The sequence below is a fragment of the Vanessa tameamea genome, chromosome 11 (assembly GCF_037043105.1).
Source record: "Vanessa tameamea isolate UH-Manoa-2023 chromosome 11, ilVanTame1 primary haplotype, whole genome shotgun sequence".
NCBI classification, from domain to species: Eukaryota; Metazoa; Arthropoda; class Insecta; order Lepidoptera; family Nymphalidae; genus Vanessa; species Vanessa tameamea.
In genome coordinates, this window is record NC_087319.1 from 6,791,236 (window position 1) to 6,815,447 (window position 24,212).

Genomic DNA, 24,212 nt, shown 5'->3' on the forward strand with positions numbered 1-24,212 from the left:
ATTAATATTGATAGTTAGCTGTGTAAGTTTGCCTATGATATAATAAATACTATTATTTTAATTTATATATGATAAGTAAGCCACCAACCACCAAGCTCGGGAAGTAAGATGTGTTCTTTGAGTCTGAAATTACTCTTGGTTCTGGCTGGACTGGCACACTTGTAGTATACACACACAGTATACACAATTTATATAGTAAAATCCTAAATATTTTTTGATTTTGAATCATAAAAGCAAATTATTGTTTTTTTAATCTATATATCACGTGACCTAAAACACGAGCCGCCACGGTGTGACGTCATGCAGGCAAAAACTGTCAGTTCAGTGTAAGCAGCTGTATCAACTGTCATAGTAGGTACATAATTGTAGGGTATGATATCATCAACTTTATTTATATATAAACAAGAATAAGGGCAAAATATTATTAGATTCTAATAAGGTGATTTTACTTATATTGAATAAATATTAGTTATCCTCACATACATAGAATCGAGTTTTAGTGGATAAGAATCTCGTTTTGCGTGTTTCAACCAAACATTCTTCATCCAATCATCTGGCACTTTGACAAAAACTTTTTTAGAGTTTTAATGCTAGTATTTGTACAACTAGATACTACAAACACATGAAAGCGATTGAAATTCATTATTTTCCCAAAAGAAACCAAATATTTTTAACCGTTAACGTTGAATGAGTACCGGCGGTGCATACACGACTGTTGTTTTTAACAATCTGACGTCATCAAAATTACTGACAGCGTTTTTGCGGGAATAATATTATGGCAATAACGAGTGTTTATTTTGCCGAAATATATTTTTTGTGGCTTTTTATTAGGAAAATCAAAATTTTGAAGCGTTTTTCTAACATAACAACAATTCAACATTTCAAATCCTATTACTTACAAATATTTTTTTGTAAATTTCAATTTTAAGGAATAGGATAAATGATACTCGAATATTTATATATTTTACTCGTACGAAGTTGAGACAGTAATAATTGATAAATGGATAAAAAGTCATTTAAACAGAAACGTTTATATTTGTTGCATAGTTATTAGCAAATCAGAACACATTTCAAACAAAAACTAGGGTTATTGTTTCGATTAACAGAATGTCCCAATGCGGAATAACCAAAAAGGATAATAAAAGGTATAAAGGATAATAAATTTCACTCTTTATCTTCGTAAACATCAAAACATTTTAATGACCACGCAGTTTTTTAACAAAAAGTTTCATTAATAAATAAATTCACAATCCATTCTCATCATCTCTCAATCCTAAAATCGTCTATATGTTGTCGGTCAAAGATAATATAAATAATGATTAGCTTTACCGAGTCATGACCGAAGCAATTCTGTGGCGTAACGTACCCAACATTATGAAAAAACGATGCCCGCAACCTCTGTCATGTCATGTCACTGGCTAGGTTCTGACCTACAGATGACCAAAAAAGGGACTAGTTAGGTAGATTAGTACTTTTAATTGTTAAGAACATAAAATTTCCGGCAACTTTAACGACGCTCAAATGACATTATAGTATATTTTCAAACAAAATAAAAAAAAGGATATAGAAGCAAGCATCTTCGTTCCTCGTCCGGCTATATTAATGACGACTATGATTACATTTAAAAGTTATTAATGTGACATATAAATACGTACAATATTTGTGTTATCAGTTGACCTGTAACGAGATCAATAAATTAAGAGTTCCTTATCGACTAGTACTCGTTGTGAAATGATACAGACATGCGGTGTTTATTGTTGTTTTTGTTTTTGGTAAGCTATTTTTATATTAAACAAAACATTAAAATTATATAACATTTGTCATTTTAAAATATTTACATACATATTTTTCTACGGATAAATTTAATAGCCAATATTATTACGTAATTATCTACGCTTTCTCAGTGTCTTAATAAAATATTTATTAATAAACTTAGTGTCACTTATAAATAGTTACAATAACATAACACCAAAAATAAGTTTGTTATAATATTTGAACATATAACATAACTCTTTTGTTTATACTGTCTTCCGTAATTCTGGGGAAATAATATTTAGACTAATTTGAATGTATTATAACACAAAAAATCATCCTGTGCGTCTTTATTTTTGTACATATCTGTTGTCTTCATTGTTTACGATAAGATGTTAAGTAAATATTTTGTACCTACCTACGTTTAAAATTTAGACTGATTTGCTGTTCCTATTTAGACTCTAAATAGGAACAGCAAATCAGTGTAAACTATAGTTTTGGTAAGAAGGTGGTGGGGAGTATGATTATATGAATGTACACCATGACATAGATATTTTTAACTGACATAAAGTTCTAGAATATTCTTACATGAATAGTTCAGATTGTTATCGGAACCGTTTAATTACTGATTAGTTTGATTGTTGAGTTTAATATCGGTTCTCCTATTTGGAATCTACATTCCGTATGGCAACTTTCAATTTGTTTTAAAAATCTTATAAAATTGACTTTCAAATATGCTCCCTAAAGTTTTATATACCTAAATATAAAATTGTTTGCTCTAACTGACAATCAAATCACAGCTAAAACCACTGAGCCTAGACAGTTTAAATTTGGTTTATTTTACAACATAAGCATGCTCTAATATAGAATTATTGGAAATTTCAATTTTAAGATGGTCGTTTTTTTTTTAATTTAGAACCATGACAATTTGTACGTATTATTTTACCCATACGAAGTCGGCTAGTATGTTATACTTTAATTTTGAATTTGTATATCTTTCATGATTAATTAACAGAACAAAAGTATTGTTGTTTTTAATTATGAATGGAGGAGAATGAGAAACTTGATAGTTAGTGGTTAACTATGCCCTGGACTTTGCACACACTGAAGCTCAAATTCCGAGATTGCAAATGTCCTGAACTTTTATATCAGTTAACGTTTCTCTGTTCCAAGCGCCAACCCAAAGAAATATAAACATATGTACTATAGTACAACAACACGACTTGTATATTGTATAGTAGACGTAATTATCGTCACAAATAAATGTGATATGAAAGGTAAATAATTTGTTTGTTTTCAAATTAGATAAATACCTATTATTGATGCTATTTAATCGGTCATTATTCGTACTAAGGTACGAACAGAATATTTCATTCAACTTCTTTACTAAAGTAAAAATCTTGAAACTTAAGTACCTATATAAAGTTTCATGTGCCGTACAATCAAATGCTCTTGATATATTCCGTGACCAGGAGATCAGAGAGATCTTTGTACGGGATCATCGGAGAGGTCTTTGTTAAGCAGTGAAATGCGTTTGACTGAATCATGATGATGAAGGAATAATCGAGGTCATAGTATTCTTATCACTATTAAGTTATTATCTTGTTAAATTATTAAGTACGATATATTTTAAATATTATTACAAAGTCCTCCGATATAGACCCTACCCATACGCCTTCTAGCCTACTCTAAAATATAATAGAAAATAGTTTTGACATAGTCAGTTTTACTACTTTTTACTAATTTGAAATATTCCTAACAATCATAAACCATTTAATTAATCGTTCTAGGAATCAAATAAAATGAAATATACTTTATCAAAGTAGGCTTTTATAAGCACCTTGAATCGTCGTTTTACTGAATTATATTAAATGTTGATATACCATTGGTGCCAAATTATGTAGATTCTATCGCGAAGAACCATCAAGGAACTCAGTAAAGTTACCGCTTTCCAACATTTTAAATACCTACAATTTTATGTAACGTATCGGTGGTTAACATGGCACGAACATTACAAGATCTCTTTTTCATTTATTTCATCATTAAACTCATCAATAAGATCTTAATACCTCAACAGTATAAAGATCTTAGTGATACATATATGTATTATAAATTAGGTACATAAAAGTATTTTTTTGTGGTTTATTTTTTAGGTATACGCTCAAAGCAACGGAAAATTGTATATAGGTGGTAACCGCTTGGTAAGTATATTTCGCTTATATTTGTAAATATCATTTAAAGCTTTTTCCGAATTAGTTTCGTTTTAAATAGGTACTAATTTTCACAAAAAAATAACAAAAAATGTATCTAATGTTATAACAATATAATTCTCCTTTTAACTTTATTTAGAATCTTGTCAGTGGATCCTCACAGGGTAGGACAGACATACTTTCAAGCTTATAATATTAATAACATACTGTATAATTTTATTTCCATTAGTGTCAAAAATGGAGCTGTTTTAATGAGAAACTTAATCTGACTATTTTGCCATCAAAAGAGCAGTACGGTATTTTCTTAAGAAGTAATCTACCTGAAGACTGGCAGAATGTAGTCGATATTGCATTGGAGGCTTGTTATGAAAATACACCTAGGACATACAGTAAAGCTTGCCCTGGACAAGCGTTAATACACTGCATTGTAGATCAATTAAATAAGGTACGTTTAGATTTTTAATTAACTTCGGAAAACTTTAGCTAATGTCGAATATAATGATTGAGGGTTAGGATGGAACTTGCTGCCGATGAATATATTAGTTCTGATTTGTTTTAACTAGTATACCCATTTTTAGTTCTTTATTTTGTTTTCAAAATCATAGTAGGTCCAATTGATTTCAGTTTAGCTCGTATATCTTAAACGTTAAATTTTCGTCCTCCTCGGTCGTGTTCCGTTTTAATTATTTATATATCGTTTAGAATTGTCCTGCTGAATACTGGAAACAGGAAGATGCCTGCGCGACACTTCAATCACTTGCCGTATCTGACGCTACTTACCTGTTTTCACAGAGGTAAAAAGTACTATTAAATATATTGAAAGACAATATCTAAGTAATTTCTCAGATCCCTGTGTCAATTGTCAATTTTGCATTATTTTGATTCTGTATTAACCCACAATAATATTAGTTTTTTTTTAAATTTAGAATAAACATGTCTAATTTCCATGTTCCGTAATAAAAAAAAAATGAAATATCTTTAATCCAAAACGTGCAATCCAATACGATTGTCTTACTTAATTCTTTGTACTCTTACAGCCGGTATAATGATTTTGAGAAGAATTTACTTGTTGAAAGGAGACCTGAGATGTTTATGAGAAATGTAAGTGAATTGAACTAATAATAATGATAAATAAAATGTTTTTTTTTTGTGTCCTAAGTGGTTTTGAATATTAAATTGGAGAAGTATTTTTATTTTAATTAAGAATTTTGCAGAAGGAATGATCGAAAGGGGAAGTTGAAGGTGCTAATATTTTGAATAAGGATTTTTTTAAGACATCGTTCGTCACCATAGTAAAAATAAAACATCAATATTCTACTTGAATGTAAAGGCGTTGGTTGTTGTCCTTTGAAGACAGATAACATTGTTTTTATCAATTATTGTTTGGTGTATTCGCAAAAAATTAAAACTAATGTGTGAATAACACACGGACTGAAACCGAAAATGTTTACTTATTCGCAAAATAATGAACGCCATCGCAAATATTTGTTTATTTTGACTCCTCTGATGAGAAACTAAAATTTGAGAAAGCCAGAAACATAATATTTGGTAAACATTTCCATGATATGTCCTCCATAAAACTTGTGAATTAAAATATATTTGATGATATTAATCATCATCAGTAGATTGTGATAAATAAGTTTTAATATTTTGTTTCAAGTACTTCAACAACAAATGCTGCGCGTTGCCCTCGATGTTCAACAGTACATTAAAGGAATGCGGTTTTAAGAATCTAATCCACTATCATGTTTTTATGACACAGAAAAAATACGATCCCTTATCTCATACAATAGAAAGGGTAAGTAACAAAATAATGAACTTATTCATATTTCTTTAATCAATAGAATTTGTTTATTCCTTAAGGTTTATTTAGATAAACCTTGTGTAAAATTAGAATTGACATGAGTCAATATCACGAATTCAGTAATTTATGTTATACTAAATGGTCTTATTAGGATGGTATAAACTAATACATTTGTTACGTAACTAAATCGTAATTTGAAAATAGTATTGTGCCCTTTTGCCCGAATTTCAGTCACAGCAACGAAATCAGGGAACGTGTGCACGAACACAAGGACATTGAGTTTCGAAATTCTCATGTAATCCATACAAGGGGAAGCCAATACAACCAGAGAGATATCAGACACGGGACCGATATCTTAACGTGCTTTTGCGGCACAGCAGTGTCACGATATCAATTTCCTAGCTCCCAATTGCTAAATCTGCATACTAAACAACATATACTTACATTCAATCGACTATTTGTTATATAGTCCTTATGTATGATTATTTTTAATTAAACACTATTAAAATTTGTTAATATTATATATAATAAATAAAAAAAATAAAAATAATTATATATTACAGGCAACGCTGGCAACAACTTATTCTGAAAATAAACCAAAGATAGATAATTTTATTTTTAATGAATATGAGGAGGTAATTATAAACTATTTTTACGCGCTTTTTCTTTTTAGGAAATCATTAATTTTTCATTATTTAATCCTTAAATTATGTAATTTTCATGTTTTATTCTGTTCATATTCTGTCAAAAAAATTTTTTAGCCGATTGATCCCTTAGACTGCTGTGATATGAATGGTTTTATACGAAACGAATGGCGATCCGAATGTGATTTTAAACTGAAATGGGATGACGACAACAGATTAACTATTGTAAATAACAGTGAATATATGACTACAACTGAGACACAGAGATCTCTTAAAAGTAGTGACGTTCAAATCGTACCTATATCCGTAAGTTGACAAATGCTTTCAATAAATAAGATTATTTAGAGTAATTTTCTTCTATTTTGAGATTGTTTTTAGTGCGAACAACAAATCTGCGTGTTCAGTAAGCTAAATATTATATCCGAAGGAGTTGTGGATAAGGATGCATTTTCGAAGTTATTGGATAACATGACAAAAATACATCCGGAATGGAGCAAGTCCAAAGCTAGGGTTGTCACTCAATGCTTGAACAAACCGATAATTGGATATGATGCCGATTGTGAAATCAACAAAATATTGGCGTGTACTTTTGATATACTCACTGAGGTAAGTTACAAGGAAATAACAAAATCTAATTTTTGTTCAATTTTCATTATTATCAAAAAAGGTTTACAGCTAGATATTTAGCGACCAGGGTCAATTCTACTATAATTTTTGTATCTGTTATGATACGTTTCCGATTCTATCCAGATCCAGTTTCGACTCAATCGCAGCGATTGTTGAGTGTTAGCAAAATAAGAAAATTTCAGAACGACAACGATAATGTTTTGATTTTATTGGTTAGTATAATTTTGCTTTCCCAGTTCTGTATTTAGACATAGTCCTTTTTTGTAGTGAAAAAAAGTACAATGTCTAAATACAGAACTGTACCAGTGGGTAAGGCTTATAAAAGCAAAAAGATTACCTAGATGAAGCCCTAGATGTTGAACCTAGTTGTTTAGTTAAGACAACCACAAAATACAAATAAATTATTTCGTATGTTTCTAAATGTCTGAGCTTTTAAGCGAGATCTAAATCATAAAACTTGTAAGTTTTACTAGTGGTGGCGCTTCGGCGTAAGTCCTTTAAGATAGGTGCCACCATTACACATCGGTCATTACCAGGGGTGGACTTGGTACCTCGGCTGCTTTATGCCTACGGAATATTGACCCCTTAACTTCCTGAAACTTTTCATAATTGGAAGCTCAATAAAAGGGATATAATATACTAATTTTATTAATAAAATTCTATTATTAACTAATTACTAAACAAAATTATTCGATATTAATTTAATTTATACCCTTTTTAGCACTTAGGAATAATTAAGCTTTCTACCAGTAAGAAAAACTGTACTAAAAATTGTGTAAAGTTTCGCAGATTAACGTCTACATACAAAGAAACAAATTGTACCTATTTAATATTAGTATAGATTATTGTTATACATTGAGGATGTTAAATAATTTAGAGAATAGAAAAGAACTTAAATAAACTTTTGTTTCAGAATTGTCCCGTTGTAAATAGTAACGATTCTTGCAAGTAAGTGTTAGTTTAAAATAATTGAAATATATATTTAATTTCTTAACCAATAACAACGTAAGACAAGTACAATTGCATTAAATAATAAGTTGTAATTAATTCTCTGATTTTCAGACATTCCACTTCAGTGAAAGAAGGAGTGATTTGTCAAATAAGCTCTTCAAAATATAGACCAGTAAGTTTGTATCAAGTTTGTCATGGGTTCAATACTTATAATTTTATCTTAAGTTAGTTTGATAATTCTTGAAATAATCGACAGTGCTTAATTACTAATTTTATTTCATGCACAGGTGTGTATTTTAAAATGATTTAAAATAATATTTCTATTAGGAATTATAACAGCTTGTCACGTCAATAGTCTAAATTAAAAGCGTAAAACTGCAAAAGAGCATGTGTATAATAATAATTAAAGGCACTACATTCTCTGGTATTACTTTGCGAATTTTCTTTTAGTGGTTATTTTGTTAGGTTAAAAAATATGTGGACCTTTATCGTCACATCTTGCTTTTGAAAATAAAAGTGTAACCAGTTTTACTTAACTGATTAAGATCTGAACTTGGGAATGGTCACAATATTATCCAGCGATGTAAGTAATGTGAACTGCCATATAAAATCTTGGTTTAAGAAAAAAACTTATGTCTGATGTAAAGAAGTATCATAATTATACGTCTTTTTTCTTCACTAAATATGTCCCTGATTGCGACTACTTAGATTGTTTGCAAAACTTTAATATTATTTTCATAAATACTTCAAGTATTACGGCTTGAAGTTGAAACCTTATCTCTGAAATCGACTTTTATATTATCTGAATAGTTGTTTAAAGTTGAAGATGATTCCAATTTACATGTATTTTCAATAATTACTTTAACAAATAAGCCATCCATGTATTTTGTCCAAGTGACCAATAGCAGCTCCTATTGCTAATTATTTTAAATTAAATTATTCAGAGACATCGTCGTCAATTCTGCGACGTACCCAATTTCATACCTTCAAAAATTAGTTCTGAATGTGGAGTTAACATGATCTACAAACTAGATTACGTCCCAGAACCAGCTGCTAAGAGTAAAATTTGGAGCGAGGTTGTGAATGTAAGTATTTTTTATTTGAACAAAGTGTTTTAGTAATTGCTTAAGTATAAGCTTTCTATTTACCAAATACATTATGAAATATTAACCATCGTTTACATATAGTGCGCCACCAACACGTTGTGTATGTGCCTGTACCCGCAGTATCTGGTGTTACATTGGTTCACTCTCCATTCAAAAAGGTTATTAATGTTCAAAATTTTCAGTGTAAACATTCCACAAAATCATCGACGTGTCTTCTCAAGAAGATGGATGTTCTAAATAAATACGGTTTTATTGATCGTTTTAAGATGAGAAACAGTATCAGGTTGTACTCGGGAGATTTTCCTCCCCTATTTGAAGATATGTACAAAAATGTTTTTGATACAGCACCTTTATACAGGGACCATTGTAGTACTTCTAAAAAACTGCTAAATTTAATCGATTCTATGTTTACGGTAAGTTTTGTAGCTGTCATCTTATATGTGTTGTTTGAATTTGTTCTACTAATTCTCAACATTAAGAGGATAATTTGAAAAAGAGTTTTTAGATAACTAAGGTTTTAATATTTTTTAATAAATTACTGGGCTGTTAAAATTGGATATAAGTCAATAATAGTAAAAGTCACGCTGCTCCAATGAAGTTTGGTGTAGAATGTTTTTATTATGACAGAAGAAGTATTTTGTTTAATCAAATCTACTTGTGCCAAATGTATAGAGATTTGTAGATTTTTTATTGTTCTATGATAATGATCCTATCACAAAGATACACAACAACTCACCGACGTCATGACATTGCTAATATATATTATTATTATTACTCAATGAAAACCTATTAATAATTATATGCGTGACGTAACATAATACATATAGCCTTTTCTAATTCAAAAAGGATCGAAGATAAACAAACCTTACATTTCGTATTCCATGAGATTTGATCTAGTAGCTCAACTTTATTGGGCACTACGAACAGTTCTTGATTGATGTATATTTATTTATAATACACTATTTCACTTAACTACTTATATCCACTTTAATTTTTACTTCCAAAGTTCCGATAACAGTTTCGTAGATGTTTAAATCGCTTTTATTACTTAAATACATAATGAATATTATAGATAATTACAGCTGTCGACCAATGACATCGCACTAATTCGATGTCGAATGTTGTTTATTTGGCTTTACTGCTGTTTTGGTTGTAATAACCTATTGATATTTAATGATTTTGTTAATAACGAAACTCAATTATTTATCAATGCTCCGATTAATTTTAAATTAATTGGTTATTTCAGAGTTGTCCATATTTAAAATTTAAAAACGACGAAAAGTGTACAGGTCTCATGAAAAAAATAAGAAAATTGTCGGATTTGGATACATTTAAACGAAGACTTTCCACGTCAGAAGACTACTCGAAAAAAAATCGAATAACTCTAACGAAAAGAACTCCTATGTATGATTTTGGAATTTTTGCTGGTGGAAACGTTCCCCCAGTAAAAGTGATAGATGTAAAACCAACAGAGAAAATTTTAGTTATTCAACCAGTGTACGCTCGAACGACTGAAGGTCCGGTTTTTATAAATTCCCTTCATAATGATGGCATTTTCAGATCGTGATCTACAAAAATATCGCTATCTTTTTCTAACGTATACATTTTATGAGATAAAGATAAATGACTACTTTAAATTGACTAGAGATTTGATTATGCGATAAACACGATGTTTTTAGATAATAACCTGAAAAGTATAGGTTTGCTTATGTAATACTTAGAAATAATGTACAATTAGATTAATAAGATTGAAAGAGATACGGATGTCAAGAATGTTTAAGTGATTTATATTTTTTAGAATAAAATTTTATAAATATCAAATTGTTTTAAGTAGCCTTCACTCCTTATTTAGTGAAATTCGTTATATTTTGCAAACATGGTATTCATATTTGTTTTATTTAAATGTCTTAAAGTTCTATAAAATAATAAAACAAACTTTCGAAGCAATATGTGTATTTATAGTTATTATATACTGTCACAGAAACTATTGTACTTATAATTATTCTTAAAATCCTACATTTTATTACAAGAATCTGTAGCAATGTGGGTCTGCAATTTTTTTTCAGTCTTATCAATTTCGAAAATATTGGTTTATTGTAGATAGTTTCAAAAAACATAAAGAAGTTTTATAAAACTTCGATTTCAAAAATTCCGTCGAAATCGAATATGATTAAAATTCGATAAAATATATTGTAATTTCATCCGTAAAATAAATAATTAAAACACGCTATATAATAGTTACAATCAAAACCACACAAGATATTAATTTTGATACCATTTTGTTTTTTCAATACATTAAGCTTTTATTTGTTTATAAGTTTTTTATCTAAAATATAAGTAATAAATTAAAATAAAGCAAGAAAATGGGCATGCGAGTTTTACTCAAGACTATTTTTTTAACAATAATAACAAAAAATACTAATAATAACGTTTACTTTAAGTTCATTCTAATAACTTACGTATATGTAATTCCATATTTCAAAATCAAATTTAAAATCAAATAAATGAGTTACGAAAAATAAGACAGATAACATAAGGCAAGCCAAAATTTTAGGTTTTATATATTCGAGTCGATAAAAACTAAAATTTCTAAACTATACATTTCCATGTATTAAGATACAATTAGAAATAATACTTATTTACAGAAACATTTTGATCGAGATAATTCTGTTATTGCCTAGTATGAAACTAAAACTAAAATTTGAGAAAACTCAACAGCTATGGTTGTTTAAAAAAAAAAAAAAACAACTTTTTAATCGCACTTACGCTAACATGAATGTGCCAGCACTAATAATAATAGATCTTACATATACACAAAGAAATATGAAACGAAATATTATTATTTAAAATAAGTAAATTATACAAGCATATAATATATTTCACGCAACGGGATTCAATACGAATTGTATAAGACTTATACATACATATATAGTTCAACAAACGAACGATATTCACAATACGGACATACATTTTTATTTTTATTTTCAATTTTTAAATCACGTAAATCAAAACCTAAATGCAACAATCACAAAATTTTACTATCGAATTATTTACCACATCATTAAGGAACATCGGAGCCAATACAAACGTCACTGTAGTATCAAGTCTTTATATAATGAAAAAGTTTATATAAGTTGATCAATCTGTACGTTATCGGAGCGGAGGAGAAGTTTACGGCATGTTTAGACTTATGCTATCATAGTTTCTCATCGATCGCGTATCGGCGTTTAGATTGTGGGTCCCAGTATTGATCCTAGTAAGGATCTCCTGCTGGAGGGCTTTCAGAGTCCTCATGGCAGACATATCCGTGGAAGGTGCGAGGAGCAAGGCTCGTCGCGCGTGCGGCAAGGCGTCGGACGGCTTGTTGAGGGCCAAGATGGCCCGAGCCATCGCGTACGAGCACTCGAACGCGTTGGGCCGCAACACGGACGCGCGCGCCGCCAAGTCCAACGCCTCCGAGGGTTCCTGTCGATTCAATGATTCTCATTATTCATTCTTAAATCTATATAATCAATCAAAAAATATATTTGGTGCATCCATTTTAATTGCATAAGTATTTCAATAGATTAAAGCTTAGTAGTTGATTTTCTTAAACATATACGTATATGAATAATCTACGTATATAATTGTTTTAGTTTGCAGATCTATTTACTAGTGTCGCAGGTTTGTATCGTCTTTATATTTATCGTTTAGTTGAATTTATTTAGACGATACTCACATTAAGTTTCCTCTTACACCTAGACATGTTCAGCAAGAGGTTCGTTTTTAATTGCACGAAGGCAGACACGTGTTCGTGTGGAACAGGTTGAGTTGAAGGCGTCGTTAGGCCCTCGTCGCTGATGAGCGGATTGATCTTCTTGAGTGCGTAGTGGTAGCGGTGAGCGGCTTCGGACGGACGGTTCTTACGGTACAGCATGTTCCCGTCTTCAAGCAACTTGTTTAGGAGTATTAGCCTGAAATTGTTTAATTAAATATATTATTAGTATATATTAGTATTAAACAAAATCATGGATATGAATATTTTAAGACAATAGAAAAGTGTAATTAATTAATTAACATTCAGAACGTAACTAAAATTCATTTTGAAATAACAACTTCATTTAATAATTTGTGTTGTATAAAATGACGAATAAAATGACAACTTACATAAATTCTGGTTTGCCTGTTGCCATTACCCATGTCGTGGGACCGAGTTTAGCCCCTTTTCTCAAAAAGCAATTGACCACCTAGAAATTTAACAAATTTGTAATAAATATAGTAAAACAATATAATGAAATATAGATTTAATGTGAGCACTTATATCTATGAGTCTTATCTAAGTGCTGTAAGCACTGTTAGTCTTATGACTTTAAAAACTGTTGGAATTTACGAAAATGTTATATTACTTACAGGAACATTCCGTTGTCCAATAGCTCTGTCTAAAGGTCTCAGTCCGCTATGATCGACTCTCTCCAGAGATGCTCCGCGTTCTAACAAGAGTTCTACTAATTCAGCTGGACCTCCACAAGCGAGGCCTAGTGGTGTTCTTCCGCTTCCATCTGGTTGATCTATAATATTAAAAATATAAAGTATAGTAATTTAATAAGGTATATTTTATGATTACAGAAACATTATTACATTTATGTTATTATTCACATCTGATAAAATCAATTTACTCACCGATTGTAGCTCCTTTGTCTAATAACACTTGTATTGTCGGTATTCTTGATCGTAGACTTGCCCACCCTAGTGGCGATATACCATCAGCATCAACTGCATCTGGATCAGCACCTAAGGAAAAAATAAAATAAGTTACATATCTCTCATCCTGTAAATATGATTTGAATGTAAAAAAGCAATGTTCATCAAATGTGAAATTAAATGTTAATAAAAAATTTAAACTTACAATGTTCTAAAAGCATTTCTACGACCTCAGCATGACCTTCAGCCGCTGCCAATATTAGAGGGTTCTTTCCTCCAGATCCCATCACGTCTGCCCCTGAATCTAATAATCTCAGTACCAAAGCTGTTCTGCCGTTCTTCGAAGCTAAAGCTAAGGGAGACATTTGTCTTGCGTTTAAAGAGTATGGTGTTGCTCCTCGGATGAGAAGAGCATCAGCGATAGCAGCGTTCCCAGTAGAGCAAGCTGCTGTTAGAGCGGTCTCACCGGTTACAGGGCAGATACCGTCAGGCTGTAAAATATAATTAAGATGAATAATTTTGAACATAATGAAGTCACTTCATGGACTTGAAAAGTGGTTCTGGAGATGTTGATGGCATATAACTACTAATATAATATATGTTCTAAGAATATTCATTGAACATGTTGATAAAATTATTGTGACACTTACAATTAACTCTGCTGTATCCAAAAGATATTCTACTATATCTAAATGCCCATTTTGAGCAGCGGCTATTAGAGCATGTCTAGAACCAGGCACTAATTGTTCAATATTGTCCTCATCTATTTCTATTGAATTCCTGTCCTCTTTTCCTGTCTGGCATCCCAAGAGATATATTACGGTATCTCGATGACCATTTTTAGCTGCATGTACAAGCGGAGTCTGTTCTGCTGTATCGGTGTGACTTAGTGAAGCACCTGTAATATAAATTTAAAAAATTAACTTTATGAATGTCTTATAAAACGGATTTTAGTATAAACGATAAAATAGTTTCATCTCCTTACCTGATGCTATTAACATTCTAGCGACATCAGTGTGACCTCTTTGACATGCTAATGATAAAGCTGAACACCCTTGAGAGTTTGTCATTTCCAGATCAGCTCCGAATTCGATGAGTAATCCAACCATTGATATAATTCCTTGATAAGCATACATGCACAATAACGGCGCATTTCCAAGACAATCTGTTATCTGATTTGGCGACCCTCCTGCTAATAGCATTAGACGTGAAACCTTCACATTTGGAGTATATATATTCCTTAAGTTAGCAACAGCTTCACCGACATTTGCAGAACTCGTAGCGACCATATTGGCTTGCAAATCTCGAGGACATAACCCTAATTGTGCCGGGCCCATGTTTCTGTACATATGAGCTTTAAGAATGTGATGTCCTAATTCCATAGATTTCTCTGGGTCTAAAGGAGCCTGTACCCTTGATAGTCTAAAGGCAATACCACAATGTCCAGCTCTTAAGTCACACAAAAATTTGGAGCTTTCATTATCATCGCGACGTATTAACCACTCCCTGAACGATGGATGGAAGAACATATAAGTGTTATCAATACGCTTTACGAGAAAGTCGCTAAGACTTTCAAATCTGTGACAAAATTCTTCCCATGGTAAGAACGTGTCGACAAGTAAAGAGTTGACCGAATAATAAATTTCTACCAAAGTAAGCGGGTATAAGGCAGCTAAGCAAACACTTAATATGTGTGTCACCTTTTCAAACGACTGTACGGTGGGAAATCTTAAATTGAATTGAAGTAAAAATATTTGTGCTAGTGATATGGGTACAACTTTGTAATTTGTTGATTTCACAACTATGTGACTCCTTTCAAGAAGATCCAAAATTAGTTTTAAGAACAAGAAAGATCCTTGGCTCAAATGAAGAACGTATTGAGCAAACTTCATAACCGAGTTATGTACGCCTTCAGTTTTTCCCGTTGAACTTTTAATATTTGTCTCTATTATGGGTGCAGCTTGAACTCTTGCGTTGAAGTATTCTAGCAAATCTTTATGTACATTGTCTGATTCGTCCAAACCCAGTCTTGTGTATGGTAATTGTTTCGTTAATTCAAGAAATTGTGTTCTAATAGTTGCTACAACTTTGAGCCAAGATGGCATTTCAGGAACGTGTCTTATTAGAAAAGAAGCGATTGTATATCCGTGATCTGGTCTATGATATTCAGCTTCACAGAGACCATCAACAAGAATTATGCTGTTTGTTGAATCTATGCTTCCATTCTTTCGCAAAATTATAAGCGGTTCTATGATTCCTCTCATGAAAGCCAAATCCGGGTCAGCAATGCATTCTTTTAAAGAGAGGCAAGCTAACAGATGCGGTTCACTCAATAGGTATTCTCTGTAAGCTTGCAGCCTTGGTGCTTGGCAAAGTTGTGCTGCAAGTGAGTGGACGAATTCACCTACTAGGCATGTGCTATTGTTGTCGGCCTGCGAATAATTGTATACGTTTATGTTAATACATATACTTTGATTATTAACAACAAAAAATATTTGAATGATATATAAAATATGCCATACCTGACAGAAATGATATGCGACGACTTGTGATGCTAGATGAGTGACCATTCCTGCTGCAACTTCTTCAGGCAAGACTTCCCTTATATCTGACTGCTCTCTTAGCTCCTCATATTCGAAGTTTCTTTTACGACCAAAGCACGAATATTCCACGAGTTGAAGAATTAACGCTGTCTTTCCTGTGCCTGGGCAGCCTGAGATTAGTATACCTGTAATGAAGATTTTGAATTTAAAATCTGAAACTACTGTTAATTAGGAAATTAACTGATATAAAATATCTTACCAGAAGAAGTCGACGCCAATGCTTTCTCCATATCTCTTATCAACCAATGTCTTCCAGAAAAGACATTTTCGTTTTCACTCGAAGGGACTTCAAAGAATAATGGTCGTAGAGTCAGTTGAGGTGTGGGGTGAACTATATTAATGAAAAAAAAAACAATGCATTAAAACAACTTTACCCGGAATTATCATTTGTCTTTCATACTTCTGATTAATGTACTTTGAAATAAACTTCGAATAAATTATTGATATTTTTATAAAAATTATATTTATTTTTTGTTTAATATAAGTAATCAATATTTTTAGTACCTTTCTTCAATTCTGAAGATGTAGTAGATTGCTTACTGCTGACCCGAGCTGACCGTCTGGCCGCTGTCTTCCTGTTTTTAAAGAAGCCGCTCGACATCCGTGTCAATTCTTCCCGACCATTTTGCAACGCTGAAAATAAAAACATTATGGAATTAATAAATATTACTTTGAAAAATTGGTATGGTCAAATTATAAATCCAGATGTATAAATACAGGAAGGTGAGTTATATTATATTAATATACATACAATTATGCAAGGAAATTGTAATGTATTGTTGGTATGATTTAAATTTAACTATTTGATGTCAAAGCAAAGACAACGCAGTACGCGGTTGATAGATAAGAGGCACGGGTGTACTTTGTATACATGAGCACTCTACCCTTCACTCTCATAGTAGGGATGACAATCCAACACGACTTAACAAACATTTTTTAAGAAATCCGCTAGCTATGGAACTTATTTTATATAACCTTCCTGAAAAAAAAGTCTATTAAATTTTATATCAACGAACCATTAACAGAGTGCCTTCTGCTGCCAGGACTGGATGACGAACAGTTGCTAGCGGCCGACAAGGACATGGACGCGAGGGAGCCGAGAGAGTCTCTGCCAATAGGAGTTGCTGCATCCACTTCTGATGAACCCGTTAGCGTTGATACCTTAAAACAAAACTCTGATAAGATTGTTATTGGCAAAAGTGTATGGTAGCTGCTCCTTGAGATTTTAATACTGGTACATCGATTAGTTGTATAAATCAATGTCTACTATTGTGGACTAATTAGAATTAAATTTTATTAGATTAGTTTAACTATAAGCTGCTGTCAATATTAATCGACGGAATCAGTTATCGGAACAAGAGTGGGTAAACGTACATCACTTGGAAATAATTAGATAAATATAATTGAATGCGACCTACTTACTACACTTTTACGTGTGCTGATATACGTGTACGTGTATTTGTCTGTGTATGTGTGTATATAAACAAAATAAACTCACAGGACTTGTGTTATGCGATGCCAAAGTTTGAGCGTCTAAGGAGGCCAGTGACGTGCAACTATCACGGGATTTGTTCCGGGATCCGCGTCGCTCCCCCAGCAACAAACCCAAACGCATATAGAGATCATTCTGACGCCTTGACTCGTATCCTTGCTTGATATGACCGCCTTCATCATCTGAAAAATATTTTACACGTTATTTCAAGATATTTGATGTCGATGACATGCATCACTCACATTCCATGCTGGTGCTGTATTTGTAATGTGTATTATGTAACAATATAAAACATTTAAGGCGTATTTATACAACACTTTATATATTTTATTAACTTTAACTACGACGTATATGAAATTAAATAGAAAAACTGTAAAATAATATGTGGCGTGTATATTACATTTTTTTTCATAAATCAACACCCCATGCTCAAAATATAATTATGTGAGACTAGCAACACAAATGAACCAAATTTGCAAATAAAATCATGCAACTATCGAATTGCAATACCTATTTGTATACAGGTCATCGAAATAATAATTTATTTACAATAAAATACAGTTTCATTATTATTGATATTTATAATATATATATATATGTATAACAGTTTGTTTCATGTCATTTTCAATAGTAAACAATATAATATAATTTAGTTTGAAAATATTTTATACCGAAAGCTGCGCAAGAATCTCTGTAAAGCTACTATAATTGCAACGGAATAAAGATATTCAAGTAGATTTCCAGTGACGGGTCGTTGGTATGTCTTAGTTGTGAAGTAAGAAACATCACAATTAAATAAATATGGCAAATAAATTATAGAATACACTTAAAAGCTATAAATGGCTTCAACGCCGTTTATAAGTATTTATTTACAACTTCTAATTAGACGTACCGGTATAAGAATTTATCTGGATTACTTTTACTCGTGTTAATAAATAAATTGGATAGTTTGATGCGGTCAATATAATTGCATATTAATAAAAAATGCAGTTTTACTTGACTGTAATGGTAACGGCTTTGGGCAAGCCCGTGTAGGGAAGCACACGTATCATAGGTTCTAACACCAATAAGCAATGCTTATTATTGTTGTGTTTCGTTCTGAAGGGTGCTAGTGTAACTACAAGCACAAGGGTTATAGCAACTTAGCTCCAAATATTGGTGGCGCATTGTTAAGGAATGGTTAATATTTCTTACGGCGCCAATGTATATGGGCGGTCGTGACCAATTATCATAAGGTGGCCCATTTGCCCGCCTACAAATATCATAAAAAGACTTTATCGTGCTGCCGTCACGCAAATAAAGTTCAATAACCTTTAACTTTCTTAGAGGGCAACTTTTATAAAAATGTAACCTTTTATTGACTGTATAATTATAAGATGAAAAAAATGCGGAAGTGGTTGTACATTCACATGGATTATGAGATATTGTAGCCAACGATTCCCACAGTATTTATTAAGTTATGCTTACTTTCTTATCAACAATATGAGAGAGAACATGATATTTTATCTACTGTGCGCTAAAGTTTGCAAGAACTAAACTATAATAATAAATTAAAGTGTTCTATAAAGTTATTTTCGCTGTTGTTATAGTTAACAAATACAGCATAATAAAATAAACGGTGATTTATATAAGTTTTTATATTTTATTTGGAATAAAATATTTTTAGTCACTGACAATGCAACAAGTATAATCCATCTATATACCGTCCATTCCATTAAAACCGGGACATGAGAAGTCAGTGTATTGATCCTTGGCAGTAAAGTAATTAGCGAGTGGGTACTCAGGTGGGATTGCACAAATCCCTACCGCCGGGTGAAAGTGACAAGTGAGGTCCGATTTCGGACCTATCTCCATTGCTATTATTTTTATTTATACATTGGTTTATACTATATAAAAAAATTTGCTCGTTTAAAATTTGTCTCTAAATCACATAATATTATGAAAAATTAAAAGAAACGTTTAACGATACATCATAGTAGGTGTATTATTGTATACAATGAATCCTTGATATAATTATTTTTAAGTGTGGATACGAAATTTGTGTAAACCAGTTTTATCATATCCCTATTCAATATTCCGATGAAACCTGTAGACCGTTAAATTAAAAAAAAGCACTCGTCCATAAAAGTTTGGGATGATTTTGTCGGAGTCTGCGGTGTAAGACGAGACGTGCACCTGTTTATGTGGGAACTGAACGTAGTTCTGCCATTTTAATACGATACCATGTATGGCCACGGAAAATACGATACAGATGCAGATAAAACGAGCAAGCGAAACTGACTGATAAACTTTTGTTTTGTAATTAAGATTTAAGATATTATACTTTAAAAATGGTACTGAAATATAAGATTTAAAATGAAGTCGATATAACAATAAAGTTTTCTTTGAAACCATAATTTCATTATTGGTTTAGATTAAGGTAAACAAAATAAAATATTTTGAGAATCATAACGACCGCATACAAGCTGTTTTTGATCGCAGATCTTATATTTTAAATAAATCAAATATATATATATGTATATATACAAAAGCACACACGCATACACTTAAAAACGCACATAAATTGTAATACTATTCGTTGAATTTGAAGCCTTAGTATGCAAGTAAATATTATTAGACATTTTTTGGAAGCAACTTGCGTATTATATTGGGTATATTTAAGCATTTGTTGTTTAAATAACAACGTCATCAGTTGAACTATTTCTTGTGTTTGTGTATATTATGCTAACAGGGTACTAATAGAAATGTATTAAAAAAATATTAAAAAGTGACAAATAGTTTGAATTTTTTTATATAAATATATAAATACTACGCTATAAATATAACAATAAATAAAAAAAAAAACAGTAATATTCGAAATATTTACAATAAATATAATTTTAAAATTATGTAATAGAAACACTACTGGATAACCAAAACAAAACAATAAAATTGCCAACGACAATTTCATGGCTTCAGTCGATGGGGAACGGACTGTACATCCATTGTTAAACGATTTCCTTTGACCGATTGTTCATGGGAAAGTGTTCGACATATTATCAAAATTTCAAACATAAACGGCTGTACTTATAAATGTTATTTAGGGGGTAATTAGTTAAATAATGCTTTATCTTTTTCTTTCGAATGCCAATACAATGATGCCAGGCTGTAATGTTCCTAAATCCTCTCGGCACAAATAAAAGCCAAAATTAAAAAAAAGAAAATGTTCCTAAATGTTTGATATATTTTGCAGAACAATTGATTATGTTTATTTTATATATTCTATATTTCATTATTCTTATACCTAATAAAATAGAGAATTATAGATAGGTATAGATTTAGTTTTTAAATATTACTTATCATACAAAATATAAACTTCAAACATATATTTTGTTTTATAATTTAAAGAATATTTATATTCTTAGTTTTTAACTTATATTAGATAAGAGATCCTATGAGTCATCACTTACACCGTTGGTTGCCTGGAAGAGATCGCTATGTAGTGTTAAAGTGGCCAAAAACGTATGCTACTTTTATTTGGGCCGTTTCCATGTTTTGTATTTTTTTTCTCTTGGGGTATACAATAAAGTATAAAGTAAAGTATAGTGTATAATATAATAATATAGTGAAGCAACTAAAAATTATAAATATAGTTTTTCACTATTTAATGTTAAAGACGTAGTTTATCTATCCTTTTCTATATATTTATATTATATATATTAGTAAGAGAGAGCACAGGTCGTGAGACTTGAGAAATTGCTCGCATAATTTATGGTTTTCGTGAATCAACGAAACATTCGTAGTCATGATTCAAATTAAACGTATAATTAGAATAATAATTGTACGGCGACATTCGAATTATTCGCTGTAGAAAGTTAACTCGAGACATTAAAACGCTCTTTAACTAAATCATTGTACTTAATATTAGTTAGTGAATATAGTATCGTACAGTAGGAAATGCAACTATTGTTATTTTACTAAGTAATAAAGACCTATTTAAGTTTAAAGTTTTTTTTGTTTAGGTACCACCTACTCATCAAACATTCTACCGTTATACAGCAGTACAAGTATTTTTGACTTTAGGTATGAAGGTTGAGTGAGCCAGTGTAACCACCACCAATGTAGATAGGAATGGTTAATATTTATATGGCGCAAATGTCTATGGGTCAGTGGTAACCACTTATCATCAGGTGACCTATATATTTATGTATTTTATGCATCAAAATATATCATAGAAATAACTCTTTTGGTCTAGTGACTAGTTAACCGGCTGCAGACCCCGAGATACTGAATTAAAGTCTTGGGTTGGATCTATATAAAGTTATTGTGATTATCTGTCAAGTAATTCTAAGATGTAGTATAGTTAAGATCCTGAGTAGTTGACTAGTCGCCGTCGAGACCAGCCACCATGGCCAGAATCGTAGAAAATAATAACGACTTATTTTATTGTTAACATAGTTGATGATAAGCTTCAATGGTTTATAAAATCGAAACAAAATATTGAAGCGACTCTATTTATAACGTTTTATTTATATTTTACAAAAAACATTTCGAATAGTTTCAATAAAACTGTCGTAATATTTTTAATTAATATTATTATATACAACGTTTTAACGTCTCATAATGCTAATGATATTATTCAAATAAATGTCTCGCTGTATGTGGGTCAGTTTGTTCGTGACCACGTCAAGTGTAAACTGGAAGTCAACTGTATAAAGATTGCGATAGTATTTGTAACAAAGACAAACATTAAAATAACTAAGGATATATATTACTGTTTAAAATAGATGTATTATAATCACTTGAATACACTGTTTTGAACAAAGTTCATAACGGATCGTAAATATTTAAATGTTTAATAAAATCTATTAAATCATTAAATTGGTCCAGTAGTTTAAGCCTTGAAAACGCAACAGACAGTTTCCGAATATACATATATTAATATGGACTACTGGAATGCCCTACGATATTGAAGAGGAATGGTTTTTGAATGCGTTCAATATTAAAAATGTTTCTAATATATATTAAATAATATGCAGGCAAAAAATTAGACCCATCATACACATGTCAGCTGGTATTGATGCAATATGGTGGTGATTGCTGTAAATATTATTTTTTAGAATATTAATAAGGCAAACAATCGACCCAGATACTGTTTGTAAAATAATTTAGATGATCTTTAAACATCTGCATTAGACTTTCATATAAACCATCAATATTTTTCAATTGTTTAAATAGATAAGTCTAAAAAGCAAGTTACTCAGTTATACTTTTTCATCGAAGCTAATGTGTATTGTGTTTAATAAGAACGTTAACGTGTTATTACTTTATATGAAAAATAAGATAATATGTAATATCAAATCACACGGGCCGCGTAAAATCGATGAAATATAATACTATAATTATAAAGATTAACTAACCATTGTAACCGGAGTCGTCGAGCGGAACATTTAAATTTGTGGTTCTCAATGAATTATATTTAAGGCGAGTTAAAGGTAATTAAAGGTAACGGTAATATATACAATCTTGAAAATCTGATTTTGTATTTGAATTAACAGAATTTATTTAAAATATGAGTATAATATTCTATTTTCCACGCAGCGTTTGCATAAAATGGTGGAAACGGTAAAGTGAAACATGAGACATATTGTTTCATTTCAAAATATGTTTAGAAATATATGTATAATTTCTTTTTTTAGTTAATTTCGAAATTCAAATTTGCGTATGTTATTATGATTAGGAACGCAAACCCGATCTTGCGATACAGCGAGTAATTTTTCGGGACCAATCCCGAAGCTTATTATGACGAGATCCCGTTCGAGATTCACGGGTTAGGGTGGCAATTATCAAGACGATCTGTAGCAGTGGAAAGGCAACGAAACTTTCCAATTGCCAAGCAAATATCTCGTAAGGAAAGAAATTAAAATTATAATATACACTAATAAGGAATTATTAAAAAAAAACTAAATTTTATATTGTTTTCTTTAATTATTATTTCAATAGTTTGTATTACATTTCAATACGTAATCAATCTTCATCGGGTATGTAAAGCAATATATTAAATTGAAATGGAAGTTTTATATCAATTATGATTTGATTAATTTTATTACGATAGAATTATGAATACAACAAAGCATTCGTGTATTGTTATTACACATAGGAAATTGAATTGAAATTAATCCTGAATATTACACCATTACTTTGCTAAGATATGCAATGCCACGCGTCTGTGTAGTAATGTTAGGTACATTACTACACAGACGCGATACTACTGGAAAAATTCTTCAATAGTGTTCTATATTTTAAAAATGGTGACTTTAAAACTTGTGTATGTACCTGTGTTATTTTTGCTGAACCATTAACT

At 31.0% G+C, this 24,212-nt stretch overlaps 2 protein-coding genes across 6 annotated transcripts in view; one reads left to right on the top strand and one right to left on the bottom strand.

The window, feature by feature from the left end:
* Positions 1-24,212, bottom strand: part of LOC113395185 (protein TANC2) — a 311,678-nt gene that overhangs the window by 74,218 nt on the left and 213,248 nt on the right. For 4 of the 5 annotated variants that reach the window (XM_026632753.2, XM_026632754.2, XM_026632755.2 and 1 more), the window contains 13 exons: positions 17,876-18,051; positions 17,394-17,538; positions 16,882-17,010; positions 16,577-16,708; positions 16,297-16,502; positions 14,760-16,206; positions 14,425-14,672; positions 13,980-14,265; positions 13,754-13,864; positions 13,484-13,641; positions 13,241-13,320; positions 12,813-13,047; positions 11,031-12,559 (listed from right to left, as the gene is read on the bottom strand). In XM_026632753.2, coding sequence (XP_026488538.2) covers positions 12,266-12,559; positions 12,813-13,047; positions 13,241-13,320; positions 13,484-13,641; positions 13,754-13,864; positions 13,980-14,265; positions 14,425-14,672; positions 14,760-16,206; positions 16,297-16,502; positions 16,577-16,708; positions 16,882-17,010; positions 17,394-17,538; positions 17,876-18,051 — 3,647 coding nt within the window. In that variant the 3' untranslated portion in view covers positions 11,031-12,265. Of the gene's footprint in view, positions 1-11,030; positions 12,560-12,812; positions 13,048-13,240; positions 13,321-13,483; positions 13,642-13,753; positions 13,865-13,979; positions 14,266-14,424; positions 14,673-14,759; positions 16,207-16,296; positions 16,503-16,576; positions 16,709-16,881; positions 17,011-17,393; positions 17,539-17,875; positions 18,052-24,212 lie in introns of those variants that run through there. The other variant, XM_064216204.1, reaches the window with a different exon arrangement.
* LOC113395186 (uncharacterized) lies at positions 1,666-10,915 on the top strand. The gene is made up of 14 exons (XM_026632758.2): positions 1,666-1,772; positions 3,906-3,953; positions 4,192-4,407; positions 4,665-4,756; positions 5,000-5,063; positions 5,623-5,760; positions 6,330-6,401; positions 6,528-6,716; positions 6,789-7,016; positions 7,951-7,985; positions 8,100-8,160; positions 8,933-9,073; positions 9,277-9,507; positions 10,341-10,915. The coding sequence occupies exons 1-14, from the start codon at positions 1,743-1,745 to the stop codon at positions 10,659-10,661; spliced, it is 1,866 nt and encodes a 621-aa protein (XP_026488543.2). The 5' UTR covers positions 1,666-1,742; the 3' UTR covers positions 10,662-10,915.

Bases quoted from the DNA above. Each gene is read 5' to 3' on its own strand.
- LOC113395186 (XM_026632758.2), top strand. From the start codon at position 1,743: ATGCGGTGTTTATTGTTGTTTTTGTTTTTG. The intron at 5,064-5,622 runs GTAAGTGAATTG...TTTTGTTTCAAG, and splicing joins CTGAGATGTTTATGAGAAAT to TACTTCAACAACAAATGCTG. The intron at 5,761-6,329 runs GTAAGTAACAAA...TATATATTACAG, and splicing joins TATCTCATACAATAGAAAGG to GCAACGCTGGCAACAACTTA.